This window comes from Heterocephalus glaber, unplaced genomic scaffold (assembly GCF_053883595.1).
Source record: "Heterocephalus glaber isolate CG9 unplaced genomic scaffold, H.glaber_assembly_v1.0 deba00001610, whole genome shotgun sequence".
NCBI lineage: Eukaryota > Metazoa > Chordata > Mammalia > Rodentia > Bathyergidae > Heterocephalus > Heterocephalus glaber.
The window spans coordinates 30519140-30536767 of NW_028258381.1; the positions used below are offsets into that span (position 1 = coordinate 30519140).

General features: G+C 38.8%; 1 protein-coding gene and 1 gene segment (V, D, J or C); one reads left to right on the plus strand and one right to left on the minus strand.

Annotated features, from left to right (window-relative positions):
* LOC101712103 (T-cell receptor gamma chain C region C7.5-like) overlaps positions 1-11263 on the plus strand; it is a 37121-nt gene extending 25858 nt beyond the window's left edge. Inside the window, 4 exon segments of the C gene segment in view lie at positions 1228-1557; positions 3993-4037; positions 4891-4935; positions 10715-11263. Of these exon segments, the coding sequence occupies positions 1228-1557; positions 3993-4037; positions 4891-4935; positions 10715-10857 (563 nt within the window).
* Positions 11264-15435: 4172 nt separating this feature from the next.
* Stard3nl (STARD3 N-terminal like) overlaps positions 15436-17628 on the minus strand; it is a 34577-nt gene continuing 32384 nt past the window's right edge. For 5 of the 7 annotated variants that reach the window (XR_015445279.1, XR_002393300.2, XM_004840275.4 and 2 more), the window contains 2 exons: positions 16651-16725; positions 15436-15905 (listed from right to left, as the gene is read on the minus strand). Coding sequence is in view for 5 of the 7 variants with exons in the window: in XM_004840275.4 (XP_004840332.1) it covers positions 16667-16725 (59 nt within the window). In the remaining 2 variants the exon portion in view is untranslated. Of the gene's footprint in view, positions 15991-16650; positions 16726-17628 lie in introns of all 7 variants that reach the window. The other 2 variants (XM_021254563.2, XM_087195832.1) reach the window with 1 other exon arrangement.

Consider the following 17628-nt stretch of genomic DNA (forward strand, 5'->3'; position numbering starts at 1 on the left):
CTATTTGCACTAAAAGCAAGATGTAAGAAATTAAAATAACATTATCACCCAGTTGTCTATTACACGGGCAGAAACATTCACACTGCATACTTACTGATTCTGTGAAAAACCAGGAGCTTTGCTGAAACAGGCAGAGCCTCAAAAACTTTTGCCCTTTCTTCTCAAATGAGAAATTCAATTGTTTCCTCAAAAATGTATCCATTGAATTGTTACAATAACTTCAAATTAGTGTGAAGAGAATATTGGCAAAGCATTTGAGTGTCAGTTGCAAATCAAATTAGAAGGCGTTCTAACATTTACAATAAGTCATTAGATTAAAAATGTATAACCTGTTATAACTCCAGGTACATGTGATGTGTTTGTAAACACATGTGAGGCTTTGTGTTATGTTGACATTGTGTCTGGGAGAAACTCTGGAACCAAACTTTTAACAATGCACCAGTTATATGCACATTTTATTCAGCAGGTTAGGGTAAGAGAATAAAAGAAGTCCCAAAATATAACATAGCCATGGGGTAGATACTAATTTTGAGAGAGTCAAAATATGGATATGCAGCTATGCATACCTTTTTATAATGTGATCAATTCATATTAAAACAAGTATGAAAAAGGCACTCTTGATGTATAGTTACAGTAATGCTCAAACTTCAAATGAAACTCTAAACTAAAATATGGTTTTAGTGAACATTTTCCAAAGCAAAGCAGAATTTGGATAAGTGTGTTAATCGGTAAGACTAACAGAGGTGCATTATTGAAAAGAAACAATAATTTTTTTACTTCAAATTTTGGAAATATCTCTCCTTTGCTTCTAAAGGCAAGACACTGTGAATAAGATGAAGTGCAGCTTTAAATACTGCCTGGCCCAAAAACCTTAAGGTAGCTCAGATGTAAAAGTGAGACGTTGTATAAGAAGAGATTAACTAGGAGACCTTAGAGAACTTCAGAACTGGGAATAGGATCCACAGTTGGAGTTCAGGGATCAAGCTGGTAGATTGTTAGTACACACAGATTTTTATTAAAACAAATGACAGTGTATTATTATGGACAAAAATAAACACCTACTTTCTGACCCTTATTCCTATGGAAATTAGATAAATAGGGTGAAAGGTCACAGTGGGCATGCAATCAACGGTACTCTGTTATCCTACTGCTGTGCCTGGGGCTTTTCCAAACCATATTTAGATTTACCTAATAATTCTCTTTATTGATATTCAATTTTCCTCACAGATAGAAGTTCAGATGGAGACATTTCCCCCAAGCCCACAATTTTTCTTCCTTCAAATGCTGAAATAAATCTCCACAAGGCTGGGACATATCTTTGTGTTCTGGAGAAATTTTTCCCCGATGTTATTAAGATATATTGGAAAGAAAAGGATGGGAATATGATTCTGCAGTCTCAGCAGGGAGATACCACGAAGACTAAAGACACCTACATAAAGTTCAGCTGGTTAACAGTGACTGGAGATTCAATGGATAAAGAGCACAGATGTATCCTCAAACATGAGAATAATAAAGGAAGCGTTGATCAAGAGATTTTCTTTCCTCCAGTAAATGAAGGTATGTGTATATAAGTATAATAGAACATTTATTTGAAAGGAAATTCTCCACTTTTCTTTGTCTGTCAAGTACTAATAAAAACAAATGTAAATCTTTCTTAAATCTTATTACATTTAATAGTACCATAAATGTCCTGCTATTTTATTCACAGAAAGAAAATGGTAGAGGCTTTGGACAAAATTGAAAATTTTACATAAGCTTTCTCAGCCTCAGTTTCAACATCTAGAATATTAAGATCACTGATCTTTTTAATAACTGTCATATGGACTATGTGACACAACGTAGGTGAAAGCACATAGCAGTGTAAGACTTGCTAAACACTGACAAGCAGTTTTTCACTTTGGATGAATTTAGTTGATTTAGAAATAAGAACAATTTTGTGCCTTTCAAGCATGTTTTACCAAGCCAGCATATGTACTTCAATTTTTCTATGCACAAAGTTTAATCTATAAACACTCAGTTCTTTTTTGACAAAATGATGTTTAATAGAGTGTGACTCCAGCTCAAAAGAATATAGAATAACCATGGCCGCTGGAATTTTATGTTGGCATTGAATTTTTCTGATTTTTTAAATTACTATTAGACAAAATTTCATAATTTAAGCTTGGGTGAGGCTAATGTGTATGAACCTATTTCCCTTCTCCATGATGGATGTACTTCTTGCCCTCAGTAAATGCAGAAGCACAAACATTTACTGTACTACCAGTCTATGTCAGGCCCAAGTGGGAATGTGGGAGGAGTTAGTGTTCCAAGGTAGATGTGCTGTAGTGAAGAGACAATGATCTTTTCCTAGTCACTCAAGAATATATTATTGACATAATTAACTTCCAACATTTAATTAATGAGATGTGCTGCTATAAACATGGATATGCATGTATCACTATAATATGACATCTTTAACTCTTTTGGGAAGTTACTTAGAAGGGGAATATATAGGTCCAATGGAATGTCTAGTTTTCGTTTCTTTAGGAATCTCCATAATGATTTCCATAATGGCTGTACTAGTGTACAATCCCACCAACAACATAGAAGGAGTCCCTTTTCCCCACAGCCTCACTTTGTTATTTGATTTCTTGACGGTAGCCACTCTTTTCCAGAATCTTACTATTTTAATTTGCATTCCTCTGATGGCCAGAGATGTTGAACATTTTTTCATGTATTTACTGGTAAACATGTACTAATAAAAATTATAATAAAAAAAAAGATTCAGGTCCATGTCCAAAAGGAATCCTGAAGAAACAGAAAGGAAGCAATATGAAAGTACAAGTTTAACATAAAGAATGTCCTTAAGTGTCCTTTTAGGTTATGATTTTTCTAGTGTCAGAGAAAACTAAAAAGAATACTAAGTTCCATGGTAATGAATAGTACGTAGGAGAGAGTATCTAGTTTAATAAGGTTTTGACGCCAAGCGTCTTTCATGGGCTTCTCTTGACAACAAAGCTAAAGAAGGCACTTCCATTAAGGTAATCTCACATCCATTTCTAATGCTGCTTCCTGCATGTTGTTGTTTTGCTTTGGTTTTGTAAAAGCTAAAAAATAACACATGGGGCTACAAATGAATCAAGTGATTTTAAAAGGAGTTAAACTAATCTGAGAACTTCAACATATTCCTGTGTAGCAATATAATATATGGAATATCTACAGAATTAGATAGAGTGGGACCAATTATTCCTGGAATAGCAGAGATTATATTTTTAATGACTGTTTCTCTGGTCCTTCTGTTGAGAGATTTTATATATGTTTATGTGTATGTATGTATGTTGATACACACAGTTCTGGAAGTTCTCTTGTGACTGTCTTTGCCAGGTATCATTTAAAAAAAATATGATGAACAGTGCTTCTGAGTGCTGTCTAACAAAAAAGCAAGTTCCTAAAAGCATGTCAGTGTGTCTTCATCCACCTAATTCACAAGATCTGGCACCTGTGACTTCTAGTTTTTCCCTAAAGTCAAAATGACCACGAAAGGGAAACATTTTGAACTGATTCAGGGCATCAAGGCAGCTATGACAGAGCAACCAACAGTATTCATGAAAGAGGACTTCCAGAACTGCTTCAGAAAGTGGCAAGAATGAAGAGATGAATGTGTTCAAAGAAAGAGGGAATAGTTCTAGAAGGATTAATGGCAATGTGTCTTTTAATGTAATAATTATTTGAATTTGAACATTCACCGTATCTTTGGATCGCACCTCATAAAGACCAGAAAGAAGAATTCCAGAACTGGTTCAGAACATGGCAATGATGGGATCAGTGTGTTCAATCCATGGGGAGATATATTGAGGAGGATTATTGGCAATATGTCTTCTATTGTGCTGAAGTTTTAAAATTTCAACACTCCTCATATTTTTCAATCACACCTCATATGTTTATACACATGTACACATATTGTCAAAGATCAGACATGAATAATTGACACTATTTGGTCTGTTTTCTTTTAGTCACCATTGTTACTCGCAGAGAACCTGATTTGAAAGGCAAAAATGGTAAGTTCAGTATATTTGGCTTTTTTTTTGCTACAGCTTTTTACATCTTCCTGGCTAGCTTAACTTTCGGACTTCCCTGAATTAATGCAGAAAAATCAGAATGGGTGGATGTTCCACAGCGGACTGAGTGATATTTTAAATTAATCCATATTTTCCTTGGCAACATATTAACACAGTAAACTACTGATCTTGGGATGAGAATCATGCAAATGAGAAGATACAGTGACATGTTCTGAACTATTTCAACTAAGGGACTTCATTCATTCTTGTGTCTATGTTTTGACTTCTTGGGAAAAAGAATATCAAGTTATTCTAGCTTTGTCTTTTAATTGTACATAAATATAACTCTTATCTTGAGTTTTATTTAGCAAGCCTAAATTGTGACTTGGCTTATCTATTTTCTGAAAAATGGCACTCGGACTGAAATGCTCAGCTGCTATAATAAAAAGAGGCTATTGGCTACAAAAAATAAAAATACTCAGATTTTCAGTCTACAGTGGCATAATTATGTTCTATCTTTTAAATACTCACATTATCCTTTGAACTGGATTTGAAATTCTAGGGGTTTGATCTACCTTAACCGATTTTTCTCCTCCATAACACGGAACCATCCAGAACACAACTCTCTTAAGTGTTGTTGAGGAGTTAAACAAGATGATCTGAGAGATCTAACACAGTGCACTGGCCCAGCAATGCGCACTCAGCTGGTACTAGCATCTATTAATATCGACTATCTCACCTGTGTTTGTCAAAAGATTTTACACACACATACACACACACACACATACACGTAAATATGCACAGTGCCAAATAATAGGAATAATTGACAAGTACCTATTTTCCTATCTTCTAGTTATCAGTACTACTGAACCTGAAGCTTGCTTGAAAGATGAAAATGGTAAGTTTTATTGTCTATTCCATTTTATGGCATGCTTCAGAAGTTTTTTCCTTTTAATGATTTTAACTTGAATTGTCATAGCTTAAGTGAGTAAAATCGCAATGGCTAGATGTTTCAAGATTGATTGACACTTTACAATCATGCATCACTTCGTAGGGATCATATTAACATTGCAAATTACTAATTTGGGCATGATATGACTTCAAGTAGAGGATACACTGATACGCTCTGAACTATTTTAACAAAGTGACTTCATCAAGTGTTTCTTGCTTCTAATAACTGGGAAAAGCATAATATCAAGTTAATTCTAGATTCTTTTAAGTTGCTAGTGATGTGACTTGGCAGTATTTACCAAGTATTTTTTTCCCCATTAACTTTATTGGTACATTTTAGGTATGAAATACAGTTACATTCATCATTGGGATCTTGTACCATTACATGAGTCTCTTGGTTCTTATTTTTTTCCCCTTCCCTTGCCCTCCCTTCACCCCCTCCACCCTTCCCTATTTGCAAAGACCTTGTTTCCATTTTTTTCCTCTTCTCATATTATTTCCTTTCTCTTTTTTCCCTTCCCCTATGCCTCCCAATTCCCCTGCTCTTTTAGGCCTTTTCTTCCTGTTACACAATATCAGTTATACATTTCTTAAATTACAATATCAAGACCTAGGAGACATTACCACAGATTTTACAGAATTTAAAAGGATATAGGAAGCATATTACAAAAATCTTTTTTGAAATAAATTTGACAACTTCTAAGAAGTACCTTGGAAGACAAATTAATGAAACTAACTCTGGAGGAAATATAAAATTTGAATAACACCTATTAAAGAAAGTATATTCCTAGCTTGAAAACCTACCTATATGACAACAGCAGGCTCATAAACATTTTAACTGATAAATTAGAGCAAACAATTAAAGCAGAAAAAAGAAGGAACACTTCTCCCCTCATTTTAGGAAATCAACATTGTGCTATTCCTAAAACTGGATAAAGATAATAGAAGAAAAAAGTATGAACATAGATAGAAATTTGTTTTAACAAAACAAATTATTAGAAGTCAGATCTGGCAGGATGTAGAAAGTGGTTTTGTTATAGGGATGGCAGTGTTGGTTCAGCATTGGAAGATCCACCCCCAGAAGTCATCATTTTAACAGAGGAAAGGAAAAAGCCATATGATCCTGTCACTAGTTGGAGAAAAAGCATTGGACTAAATTCTACAGCTGTTCATGGTAAAAGCTATCAGGAGACTAGAAGTAGAACAGAAACTTCTCAACAGATTAAAGATGTGTACTTCATACTTCCAGCGAGAACACCTTATATGAATGGAGAAGATATAATACTTTCTCCTTAAGGTGGGGAACAAGGGCAGATATGCTTACTCTTTGTCTGTCTATTAAACTATGAAACCTAGGCCCCACCAAAATAGTCTGGTAATAAAATGACACAACTAGGATAGGATTGGCAGGGCAGAAGCAAAATCTTTATATGTAGATGAAATGATCATCTACAGAGAAAATACTAAGAAATCTCTAGGAGCCCCTAGAACTTATACTTGAATTTAGCAGGATTAGAAAACACAAGATATATATAAAAATTCAGTTCTGTGTAAACTTGCTATAAATGAAGAATTGGATATTGAAATTTAGAAGTTATGTAGGAGTACAAAGGACCTAGAAGATTTAAAAACAAAAACAAAAACAAAAACAGTGTTGGAAGACGTTTAGTACCTAATTTTAAGACTTCTAAAGCTACAGTAATCAAGGCAGTGTTGGTGTAAGGAAAGACATATAGATCATTGGAATAAAACAGAGAATCTAGAAATAGAACCCCACATATATGGTCCACTGAGTTTTGAAAGATTATTTAACATTAGCGTTTTATAGAATATAAACTCAATTCAAGAGCCAAGGAAGAGAGAGTATTTTCAGCAAACGGCACTAGAATACCTGGTATCCGTATATAAAAATTTAACCTCAACCCTTTATTTCCATACATGAAAATAACTTGAAGGGATCTATGAACCTAAATAAGAAAACCTAAAAGTGTAAAACTTTAAGAAGAAATTATAAGGGAAAATATTTATGAATTCAGGGCAGGCAAGAACTACCTAGGATACAAAAGACATGATGTATAAAAGAAAAAAATTGATAAATGAGATTCCATTGAAATTTAGAACTTCAAATGACATCATTAAAATGAAAAGTAGTCCTTAAACAGACCATATTTACAATGCATATAACCTATGACCAGAATATATAAAGAACTCTTACAGCTCATTAATAGACAACCCAATTAAAATGTAGACATAAGAAGATAATAGCCAGTATAGTACAAGGAATGGTGTGCAACTCTAGAATCAGAAAAATACTAATCAGTACAATAATAAGATTGAATTATACACTCATTAGGGAGATGAAGTTCAAAGTTTTAAAAGTCTTGTCATGACCTTTTCTTTTTGTTGGATTCTCTCCCTTTGTGTTTAATTTGTCATGCCCAATGGATTCATTCTGCTGGGTTTCCTGGAGTTGTGATTCTCATTGTCTTTTCTAGGGTATTGTCTAAAATTTTTTGGAGTGCCGGTTTGGTATTCATGAAGTTCCTGAGGTGCTCTTTATCATGAAAGTATCTTATTTCTCCATTAATTTTGAAAGACAGTTTTTCAGGGTACATCAGTCTGGGTTGGAGGCTGTTTTCCTGTAAGGCTTGAAATACATCACTCCAAGCTCTTCTTGCCTTGAGGGTTTGCACTGAGAAGTCTGCTGTGATTCTGGTGGGCTTTCCTTTGTATGTGATTTGTTTCTTTTCTCTCACTGCTTGTAGAATTTTGTTCTTCTGTTGGGTTTCTGGAATCCTAACTATTATATGCCTATGTGTAGATGTTTTTTGATTAAAGCTAGCTGGATATGTCTCACATATCTGTATGTCAAGTTGTTTTCCCCTGCTTGGGAAGTTTTCTGCCATCACTTCTGTGAACAGTTTTTTTTATGTCATCTGCACTCTCTCCTCTTTCTTCATTGACTCCAATCAGTCTTATGTTATTCTTCTTTGCATCGTCTAGCAGCTGCTGGATTGATTTCTTGTGTTCCCTTACAATTTTAAAGCAATTTTTCTTTTCCTCCTAATTGCAATCTTATCTTCTATATATGAAATTCTGTCCTCACATTGGCTCATTCTGCTGCACAGACTTTCCATGAAGTTTTTAATCTCTTGGAAATCTGTTTGTATCTGTTTTATGGATTCCATTTGTTTCCTATGTTGGGATTCCATCATGTTCCTCAGATCTTCTATTTTTTTTATCTGTGTCCTCTCTAGATTTATTAATCATATCTTGCACCATGAGCAAAATCTTTGCTGTTATCAGAGTAATTATTTCTGATTTCATTTTTCCCAGATCCTCTTTTGTTGCCAGTTCAGAGAGTCCAGGTGGTTGAGTATCAGATTGTTCCATCTCATTTCCCTTTGGGGTTGCTGCAGGTGATCTGGAACTCTGTTTTTGAGGCTGTTTATGTGTTTTCTCATTTCCATGGGGGGGTTGCTTCTGGGGCCCACACAGCTCACCTTCTCTGCCCTTAGGAGCTTGGGATGGCATCAGGGGAGCTTCCTTCTGGGTTCTGGGACTAGCTCAGCTTCCCTTCTGCCCTAGGAGCTTGGGATGGCGGTGGGGGAGCTTCCTTCCGGGAGCTGGGACCAGCTCACCTTCTCTGCCCTAGGAGCCTGGGATGGAGGTGGGGAGCTTCCTTCTGGGTGCTGGGACCGGCTCACCTTCTCTGCCCTAGGAGCCTGGGATGGAGGCGGGGGAGCTTCCTTCCAGGTGCTGGGACCAGCTGAGCTTCTCTGCCCTAGGAGCCTGGGATGGAGGCAGGGAGCTTCCTTCCGGTGCTGGGACCGGCTGAGCTTCTCTGCCCTAGGAGTCTGGGATGGAGGTGGGGAGCTTCCTTCTGGGTGCTGGGACCGGCTCACCTTCTCTGCCCTAGGAGCCTGGGATGGAGGCAGGGGAGCTTCCTTCTGGGTACCAAGTATTTTTATACATACGAATTTGGGGTGTCTTCTGTATGGATTTCCTTGGTTAATCCTCATAATGTTCCTATCTCATGGTACAATAGTTTACACCCCATGTTACAGATGAAGAGAGTGAGATAAAACTAAGTCCTTTTCACATGCCACACAGCTAGACCTAAAGGTTCAACTCAGGCCCTCAAATGAAGAGTTCATATCCTTCCTTACTCGCTCTGTGTTCTTCCTCTATGTCAGAGTCATAGAGCAAGAAACTCCAAGGCCAAGGCCCTGAAACAGGATGGACGTGTGGCAGGGAGGGAAGTGCATGGGCTTGTGGGCACTACAGACAGGTTGCAGATTGGTCTTTTAATGGTCAGCTGTAGGAACATGGGGGAGGGGTGATGTCATTCATGAGTCATACTTTGCACTGGTGCCAGTTGGGAATTACACCAAACACTCAGCTATTGAAGAAAGAAGGGCCCAGTTAAGAAACATCTAGCACAGGATATCCATTAAGCAAGCTCAGGATAACTTCTAGTTTCTGGCCCTTCCTTCTTACATATGCCAAGAGAATGTAACTGGAAACATTGACTTCTCCCTGCCAGCCTTTCCTCTGATTCTATTGTCCACTGAGCTCTGGACCTCAGCTGCCACACAAGCCAATGAGTAAGGGGTTAACTGTTGCCTGACCAAGGGGAGGGGGTTAGGAACACATTTATTGAGGACCCTTTCTATACTGATGGCTCATGACTGCAGTTCTGACTCTATGAAGATAGATGACATAAAGTGAAAATTTCCCCAAGGAGAGACTTAGCCTTGTGACTCAAGTAACCTTTGTGGGGCCACTGTCATTGTCTTTGATTTCTGACATCATATATTTCTTGTAAAACTTCAAAGACTCATCAATTGCTATTACCCAGTAATATCAAATCCCCAGTGAGAGCTATGCAGAAAAGAAAAGGGAGCGTGCCACCACCACTGAGCATCTTAGTGTTTGGATTGACCCCTTTCTCACATTTTTTATAATGCTCTCTTCTATAATCTCCCACCAGTCCTGCTGAGAACACCACTGAATTCTCATGGATAGTACCTTGCTACAGATCTCACTGCATGCATGCCCAATGTGTAATAGCTCACATGTTTCTAAGTCACCAATTCAACTTTCACTTAGGCTTAAACTTTTGCAGTCTTGTATTTCTACTGTAGTTAGAGTTGAAGAGTCACAGAATAGGTAAGAATAAGATCTTCAGTGGCAGATTGCTGGGTTAAATTTGGGGCTCAGTTATTAAGTGTATCACATTAGGCAAATTACTTCTTACAGTGCCCTCAGTCCCTCTCAATACGGGAATAAAAACAATTTCTCTCTCCCATAGGTGGTTAGATAGATTAAATAAGACTTAAATATTTACATCAAAGCTCTCAGTATACTATTTGGCATTTGGTTAGTGGTTAATGAACTTATCTGTAATTACTGCTTATAGATGTATTGAGGCCAAAAATAATCCAACCTAGTTTTCATAAAAACTTTGTCCTCCTATTGAATGCTATTAAAACTGAAGCCTTAATGTTTTCATATTTTAAAAAGTGTTAATTTAGCTTAGGTTGTTAATCAAGTTGAATTGCAAACTGAATCCTGCCCTTGGTGGTCCTGGGGAAAGGGTTAGATGCTGATCTTTGATTTTGGGTATGGTGGGTGGTGTCACCTCAGTGCAGGTCATCACCTTCCCATGCTGTGTCCTGTGCTGTCACACATGCAGCTGAAACTCATGTCCTGATTTCTCTTAGGTTTGTTGCACCTGCAGCTCACCAGCACCTCTGCCTACTACACCTACTTCCTGCTGCTCCTCAAGAGTACCCTTCATGGGGGCCTTGTCATCTACTGTCTATGCAAAAGGTCTCCTGTCTGCTGTGATGGGAAGAGCACCTGACAGATGGAAGCATGCAGGGCCACAGTGTCTCCACCATTTCTTGTTCCCAGCAGTGTCTGTTGAGGGTTGGCTGGGCTTTTGCTCCTAAAGGCCACATGAACATTATGTCATTATTGCATAAGGGTTTCCCAACCAGTGGGCAAACTGTGTAGCTTCCTCTGTCACTAAAAGGAGCAGCCCATGGCACCCTGAGCCCCATTCCATGGTCCCCACAGACCCTCCAGCCAGCCAGGTCCTCACATCCTTGATGTGCAGTTTGCTGTTTCTGGCCAGGACTTCAGTGCCTGTGGACTGGGTCATCACCCAGAAGCCTCCACTTTACCCGTTCTGACATGGCCTTCCGTGGTACTGAACTCTATGCTTTGTTGGTTATAGTAGACACAATAAATAAAAAATATCCAAAGTCTTCCTTGGGTCATGGGTACTTTAATTTGATGAAATGGAACTGACAGTCCGATGTGAGAAACAGCATGAGAATGAGCAACACCACATTTCTAATTCTTATAGTGGCACCAAAGAGCCATAGCCACTTGAAGATACCCATGTTACTGCTCTTTTAAAGGTCAACACAATCAGGTATGGTTGGTACGAGGCCCTCCATGGCAGCAGGAATGGTAGTGTGTGCTCAGCTGAATAGTACCATTTCATAGCGCCATGTTTCCTGATCTTCACAATGTTCTCATGAGATCTGCATTAATCCTGTAGGGACAGTGTGACAGAGGAGTTAAGCAAATGGACCCTGGACCGAGAGGGTCTGGGCTTCAATGCTGGGTCTAGAATTGGATCTGGACAACATCAGATACTTGAAATCTGTGTTGCAATTTCTTCCTGTGAGATGAAGTTAGTATGCCATGACTCCTGGAGTTGGGGGGATCAGATGATTTGATCATGCATAGTACAGAAATGTCCTTAACAGCATTGGTATGTGCTCCATGCTACTGTAGAGATATAGTGAATCCCACACTGACATACATGCAAAAGCACCAACAATGCTCTCCATTCTTACTTCTGTGCAGGGAGGATGGCTGGGTTGGAATAGAACTTAGCAATCTATGATCCTCCAAGAGGATTATTTCCCTAAGATAACCAGGTCTCAGAGACTTGTTAAACACAGAAAAATCTCCAATAAGGACTAAAAGGTATAATAGATAATGTGAAATAGGAAGAAAAGGGGCAAAGGGGAAGGGGAAGTGGGAGGGGTAGGGGAAAGGAAAGAAGAGAATGGAATTAATATGAGAAAATTTAAAAATGGAAACAAAGTCTTTGAAAATAGGGAGGGGTGGAGGGATTGAAGGGAGGACAGGGGAGTGGGGAAAAATAAGAACCAAATTTAAAAAAAAAAAGAACCAAGATAGATTACATAAAGGTACAGATTTCCAATGATGAATGTCATTATATTGTATACTTAAAATGTACCAATAAAATTAATTTTAAAAGAATGCCCAATATTAAACAGAGTAAATCCCAATAGTGAATATGACCAATAATATACAACAAGTGAGCTATAGTATTAAATACAGGCTATGTTACATAAGGAACAAGTCCCAGAATCCACGTGATTCTAGATTGTCTAGCTTAAGACTTGCTGCTCAATCCATTCTACCAGTGGTTCCTAGTCTCCTTCCGGGAGCCTAGAGTCAGAGAAGCATGGACCTTATCACAGGCCTGCTCGTGACTGAAAGACCAGCTGATCTCCAGCACAGCTGCTTCAGATGGCAAGTCATCAGGAGCCATCACAGGCAGGGTACACTGCCCAGGCATGGGACTCGCTCCACATGGACAGGGCTGAGAGAGTCTAAGCCATCAGCTCACTCAGGAAGCAGTGTGCATGTTCTGAAATGTACATGTGAAGATGTGCATTCACTGTAGTACCACATACAACAGCTGCAAATTCACCCAAATGTCCAAGAAGAGAATAATAAAGGATGCCACAAAATCAGTATGTATCTTCAAAACAATGTAAAATCTTTGTAAAATGATCAGGACATGGTATTGAAACCTATTATGCACAGCATGAACTTGCATAACTGTTAGATGATACACTCACATGGTTCAAATAATCAAAATGTTTTGAATCTGTAATTATGGATGTACACATATATGTTTATATATGCTCATTTCATTTTCTTGCTGAAAGGTAGCATTACTATTCATTATTTTGCATACCTCTCTTCATTTATAAATCCTAGAGCTTTTATATGTCAGTACATTTAAGAAGCCACAGGTATTTCACTGAATAAAAAATACGGTGTTTCATCAGTTCCCTGTAATAGACCCCTGATTTATTTCTATTATTTTCCTAATATATAGAGAAAAAATACATGTAATTTTGAACATGGCATTGGTTATTTTAATGGGAATGCCAACTTGCTCTCTGTATAGTCACATTTTGACCCCAAGAATGGGCTGTCAAACCTCAAGAATATGCTGATCTGACAGGTGAAAATAGTATCTTATTGTAGTTTTAATTTCTTTTTCTCTATCTTTGAAGCATTTGTTCATATCTTTTGATTTTTTTTTTTTGGCTAATTCACATGTTTCCTGTGTCTTTGCTGATCAAGATATGAAACAAAATATTCAATATACTGTAGGTGGGTAAAGAAAATTTCCAAGTATATTTTCCTTCAATGAATCCTTACAAAGTTAAAAGGTTTTATATAATTAACAACTTAGTTAAAATAGAAATGGTTTTGTTTGTTCACAGTTTCAGTGAAATTATTTTTGTTAGAAACCAGGCAGAAGTTTCCATTTAGAAACAAACAGCCAGACTCCACAGACATCAACTATAATTGAGATCCCTGAACTTCAGCAGCACAGAGTAGAGCCCTGGGGAGGAGGGGACACTGGGTGACAGGAAGTGCTGGTGTGGCTGATGGGGCTCTGTGTTCTCAGTCCTGTTCTGTTTCCGTATTCTGTCAGATGTGGTTGATTCTTGGAAGAGGCTCAAAGGCAAACCGGCCCTTACTGGTTGGGGCAGTGCAAGGTCTGGTGAGGGTGTCAGAAAGGAAACTGAGGGCAGTTAAACCACAGCCAAACTAGCTCACTTTCAAAGGTCACAGCTAAGGAATGCAAAGAAACTATCCAACTTCACACGTGTGACTGCCACCAACCTTCCTCTCCATGCTGTGGTTGCCCTCGTGCCCTGCATAGGACACAGGAAATGCATTAGCTGCTGTGAGTTGGGAATCTGGTGGCCAGGACTGTATAGACACTGCTCCTTCTGTCACTGCCCTGACCCTGCACTGGAGGAAGGAGCAGTCTGCACCTCAAGATCATCCAGAACATTCCACAAAATATCTGTGCCTTTCCAAGGTGTTAGATTTATAGATGCTAGTACTTTTTAATTTTCTCAGTAGAGACAGTGGCACATGACCTGTGTCCATTAGGATAGGTGGACATACAGGTGGCCAAAGGCGATATGCTCTAGAAGCCTAGATACAGAAGCCCTGAGTTTTAATGTGTAACTGAAAGTCAGATACTGAATAGCCTGAGGTCCCTCTACAGGGACAAAATGATTTGAGTCAACTTAAGCAAAGCTTAACAGAGGTCAGTAACATCAGGTAAATGCATGATTGGGGTCAGTTAGATGAAGCTTGTTCACCAATATAAGCATAAAAAAGCTACTACCCCACATGTACATTGCCTGGGCCTGGTACAGAGTAAGAGACCGGGACTCTGGGCTCAAGCCTGCCAGTCTCAGGGGAGGCATAACCAGCACAGAGATAATCATTTCAAAGGTTCACAGTCTGACTTTGTGGCACATTCAAGTCAGACACTTCTTTCTCCTCTGTCCGTGCTCACAGAGCCAACTTCTGATCCAACCTTGGATTCTTTCTAAGAGGACTGGCCACATCCTACTGACTGGCCACATCCTACTGACTGGCCACATTCTACTGCCTCAGCCCACCATGTGTGGGGAGTGCCTTACAGGAGTTAAACTGATGTCCTGGCTTCAAGGTTAGGTCTCATCTGTGCGCTGTGTGTATCTATGCCACTCCTGAGACAGGCAACTATCTTGAGATGATGCCACTGAGGTCCTCAGGCCTTAGCCCCAGTGCAGACCCTACAGAGTTTCCTCACCAGCTCGCCCTGGGCAGACCCCAGCCTCCCTGACCTTCCCAGCCCTGCTGCTGAGGTGTGGCCACTCAGGACAAGCACAGCTGGGGACGGGGATCTGTATGAAGGCACAGGTTCCACCCACATCAGCAGCATCAAGATGACGTGAAGTAAGTTTTACTTGACTAACATGATGATAGGAGATGGAAAACTGACAGATCTACTGCTCCCATGAGAGCAGTAAAGTGAATATTTATGTATGAAAAAGTAGCTCCTGATATTATTCAATTCATTTTAATTCAAACTAGCTAAACAGGATGGAGAATTGATAGCAATAGTTTCATAGTCCTTTAATGGATTTCAAATAAAAGTATATAGACTATTTAAAAACCCTATCTCAGAGAAAGAGATAATTTCATGATACAAATACAGAAAGTATGAATACATTCCTTGTCTTAACCCCCCTCGATCCCCCCAACACTATGGACCAAACACTAAACATCACCAGAGTAAAACAGCCAGTCACTTTGATATGTTGGATTTTATTTATTTTTAATTGTACAAAGAGCACATGTGCGTGAGTTAGAAAACACAAGGGAAACGGAGGGTGTTAAAAAAAGAAATACAAAAGAAATCTGAGACATGAAACCAAAAAATTCCATTTTGTGAATTGAAATAAAAAGCTGTTTCACTGACTACAAAAGTGTTATTTCAATCTATTACCAAGTCTTTTGATTCTGATACGGCACAAAACTTTCCTTCAATTATTCCTGAACGGTCTGACTTGATCTCACTGGACAGAGGAAGATTACAACATGACCTGAGGGCCACAGGCAGGCGACTGAGCAGTGTGCATATGGGACAATGTCCGTGAGGTATCACCATAATTAAATCCTTCATTAGCTGTTCCACAAAGCCACCATTTCAACTTCGAAGAAGGAGACCCATGTCCATCTTTTCTCTCAGATGACTTTCAGTGAGGGCTCTTCCCGCTTGGAAAGAGAGTGAAGACAAAACACTGAGAGGCAGAGTCACGCTGCCTTACACCTGTATGAAAACCTCCATACTGAGGATGGACTGTAACACAGGAGACACATAGAGGACACTGGTGTGGCCGTGCATGATTTTATTTTTAAGCATTTTAGAAAATATTTAACTATTTTTGTGAGACTGAAATGATTTGCTTTGATAGTCTGAGGGATTTAGCACCATTCCACCTTAGAGCTTCCAATGGACAGCTCAGTAGCTCCTCACAGGTGGGGAGTATCCAGGGAGGCCTGCAGTGCTCCTGGTGCCACAGACAGTGGGTGAGTTCGAGTCTGGCTCCCCACACTGACCTGTGTTACCCACGCCATCTGGGCTCCCTCCATGGGACACAGAGCTAATAGCAGTCCCTACATCTCACAGGACTGCTGTCCCTACAGCACCAACAGGTTAATGTTTCAAACAGAAATAGTGTCTGGCCATGGCATTCTGACTAAGTTAACAAAATGTATTCCTCCTTATTCTTTGCAGACTTGGGACTCTGGAGTATTTTTCAAACCCTACTGATGTTATTTCTCTGTAGAAAAAACTTCTAAGAAATTTGACATTAATAAAAGGCTGTTATTGAATTTATGTCATTATGACACATCTGGCTCTCTCCTTATACTCATAGTCTTTGAAGTTTACTGTCGATCTGCTCAGAGAAAATGCTCCTTTTCTAACCACATGGTTGATGGTTTCATTTTCACTTACTTTTACAAAGCAGAAGTCAGAGATCTAAAAGTGCTTTCTCACTGTCCTGTTTTTCTTCAGCTTCTTCTTCAGATCCTGTGTGGCGGGGCAGAAAAAGGGAGATAAAGGTCTCATTCCATCGCTGTCATAAGCTGCTGAATTATAATATACACAAGTGTAATTTTAAATGAAACCACGTCTGTTTAATCCTCAAGGGTTCAAGTTAACCAGCTGCCCTCTTAATATGTTATTTATTTCTTGTGGGAAGAAAACATTTCACATTATCATTTATACTAACTTGGCAAAACGGATTTCACTTACATACTACTGAAAATATTCATTTAACATGAATTAGTATTTTTATTCTTCCTCGGTCTCTTTGCTGACACATGCTTGTATTTTTAAGTCCAAATGATGAGCTTTGGTACAACAGATTTAATCAGTGCACTGAGAGCAGGGAGGGCAGAGCCAGACGTTCACCTTCTGGCTGCGGCCAGTGATCACCAAGCAGCCATTCCCCATCAGAGAGACCTGAGCCCCGCAGCACACTTACACTTGACCCAGACATCCCAGAATCAACCGCCTCTGGAAATCTTTCCTTACAACCTATCCTGAGAAAGTAATGCTTTTCATTAATTATGCATATCTTTCTTAGTCCCAATTAGAAAACAAAATGAATGTAACTGTCTGGGAATGTAAGAAAGGCTAAATAAGTACATTGCCATGAAATATGTTACAACCCTGTAAAATCATGGTCATGTGCAGCATACCACAACATGGAAAAATGCATTTGCACTACAGCAAGGTAAATATGTAATAAATGAATACATAAATAAAACTTTGCATATCATAAGATTACACTTGACAAAATTAAGAAAGCAAACATGTGCAACTGAGAAAGAGTAGAAGATAATAATGAGACTTTTACATATTTTTGAGGCTGTTACAAAATGTTTGGAATAAACCTACAGTAACTTAGTGTTTTTTAAATTCCAGTTT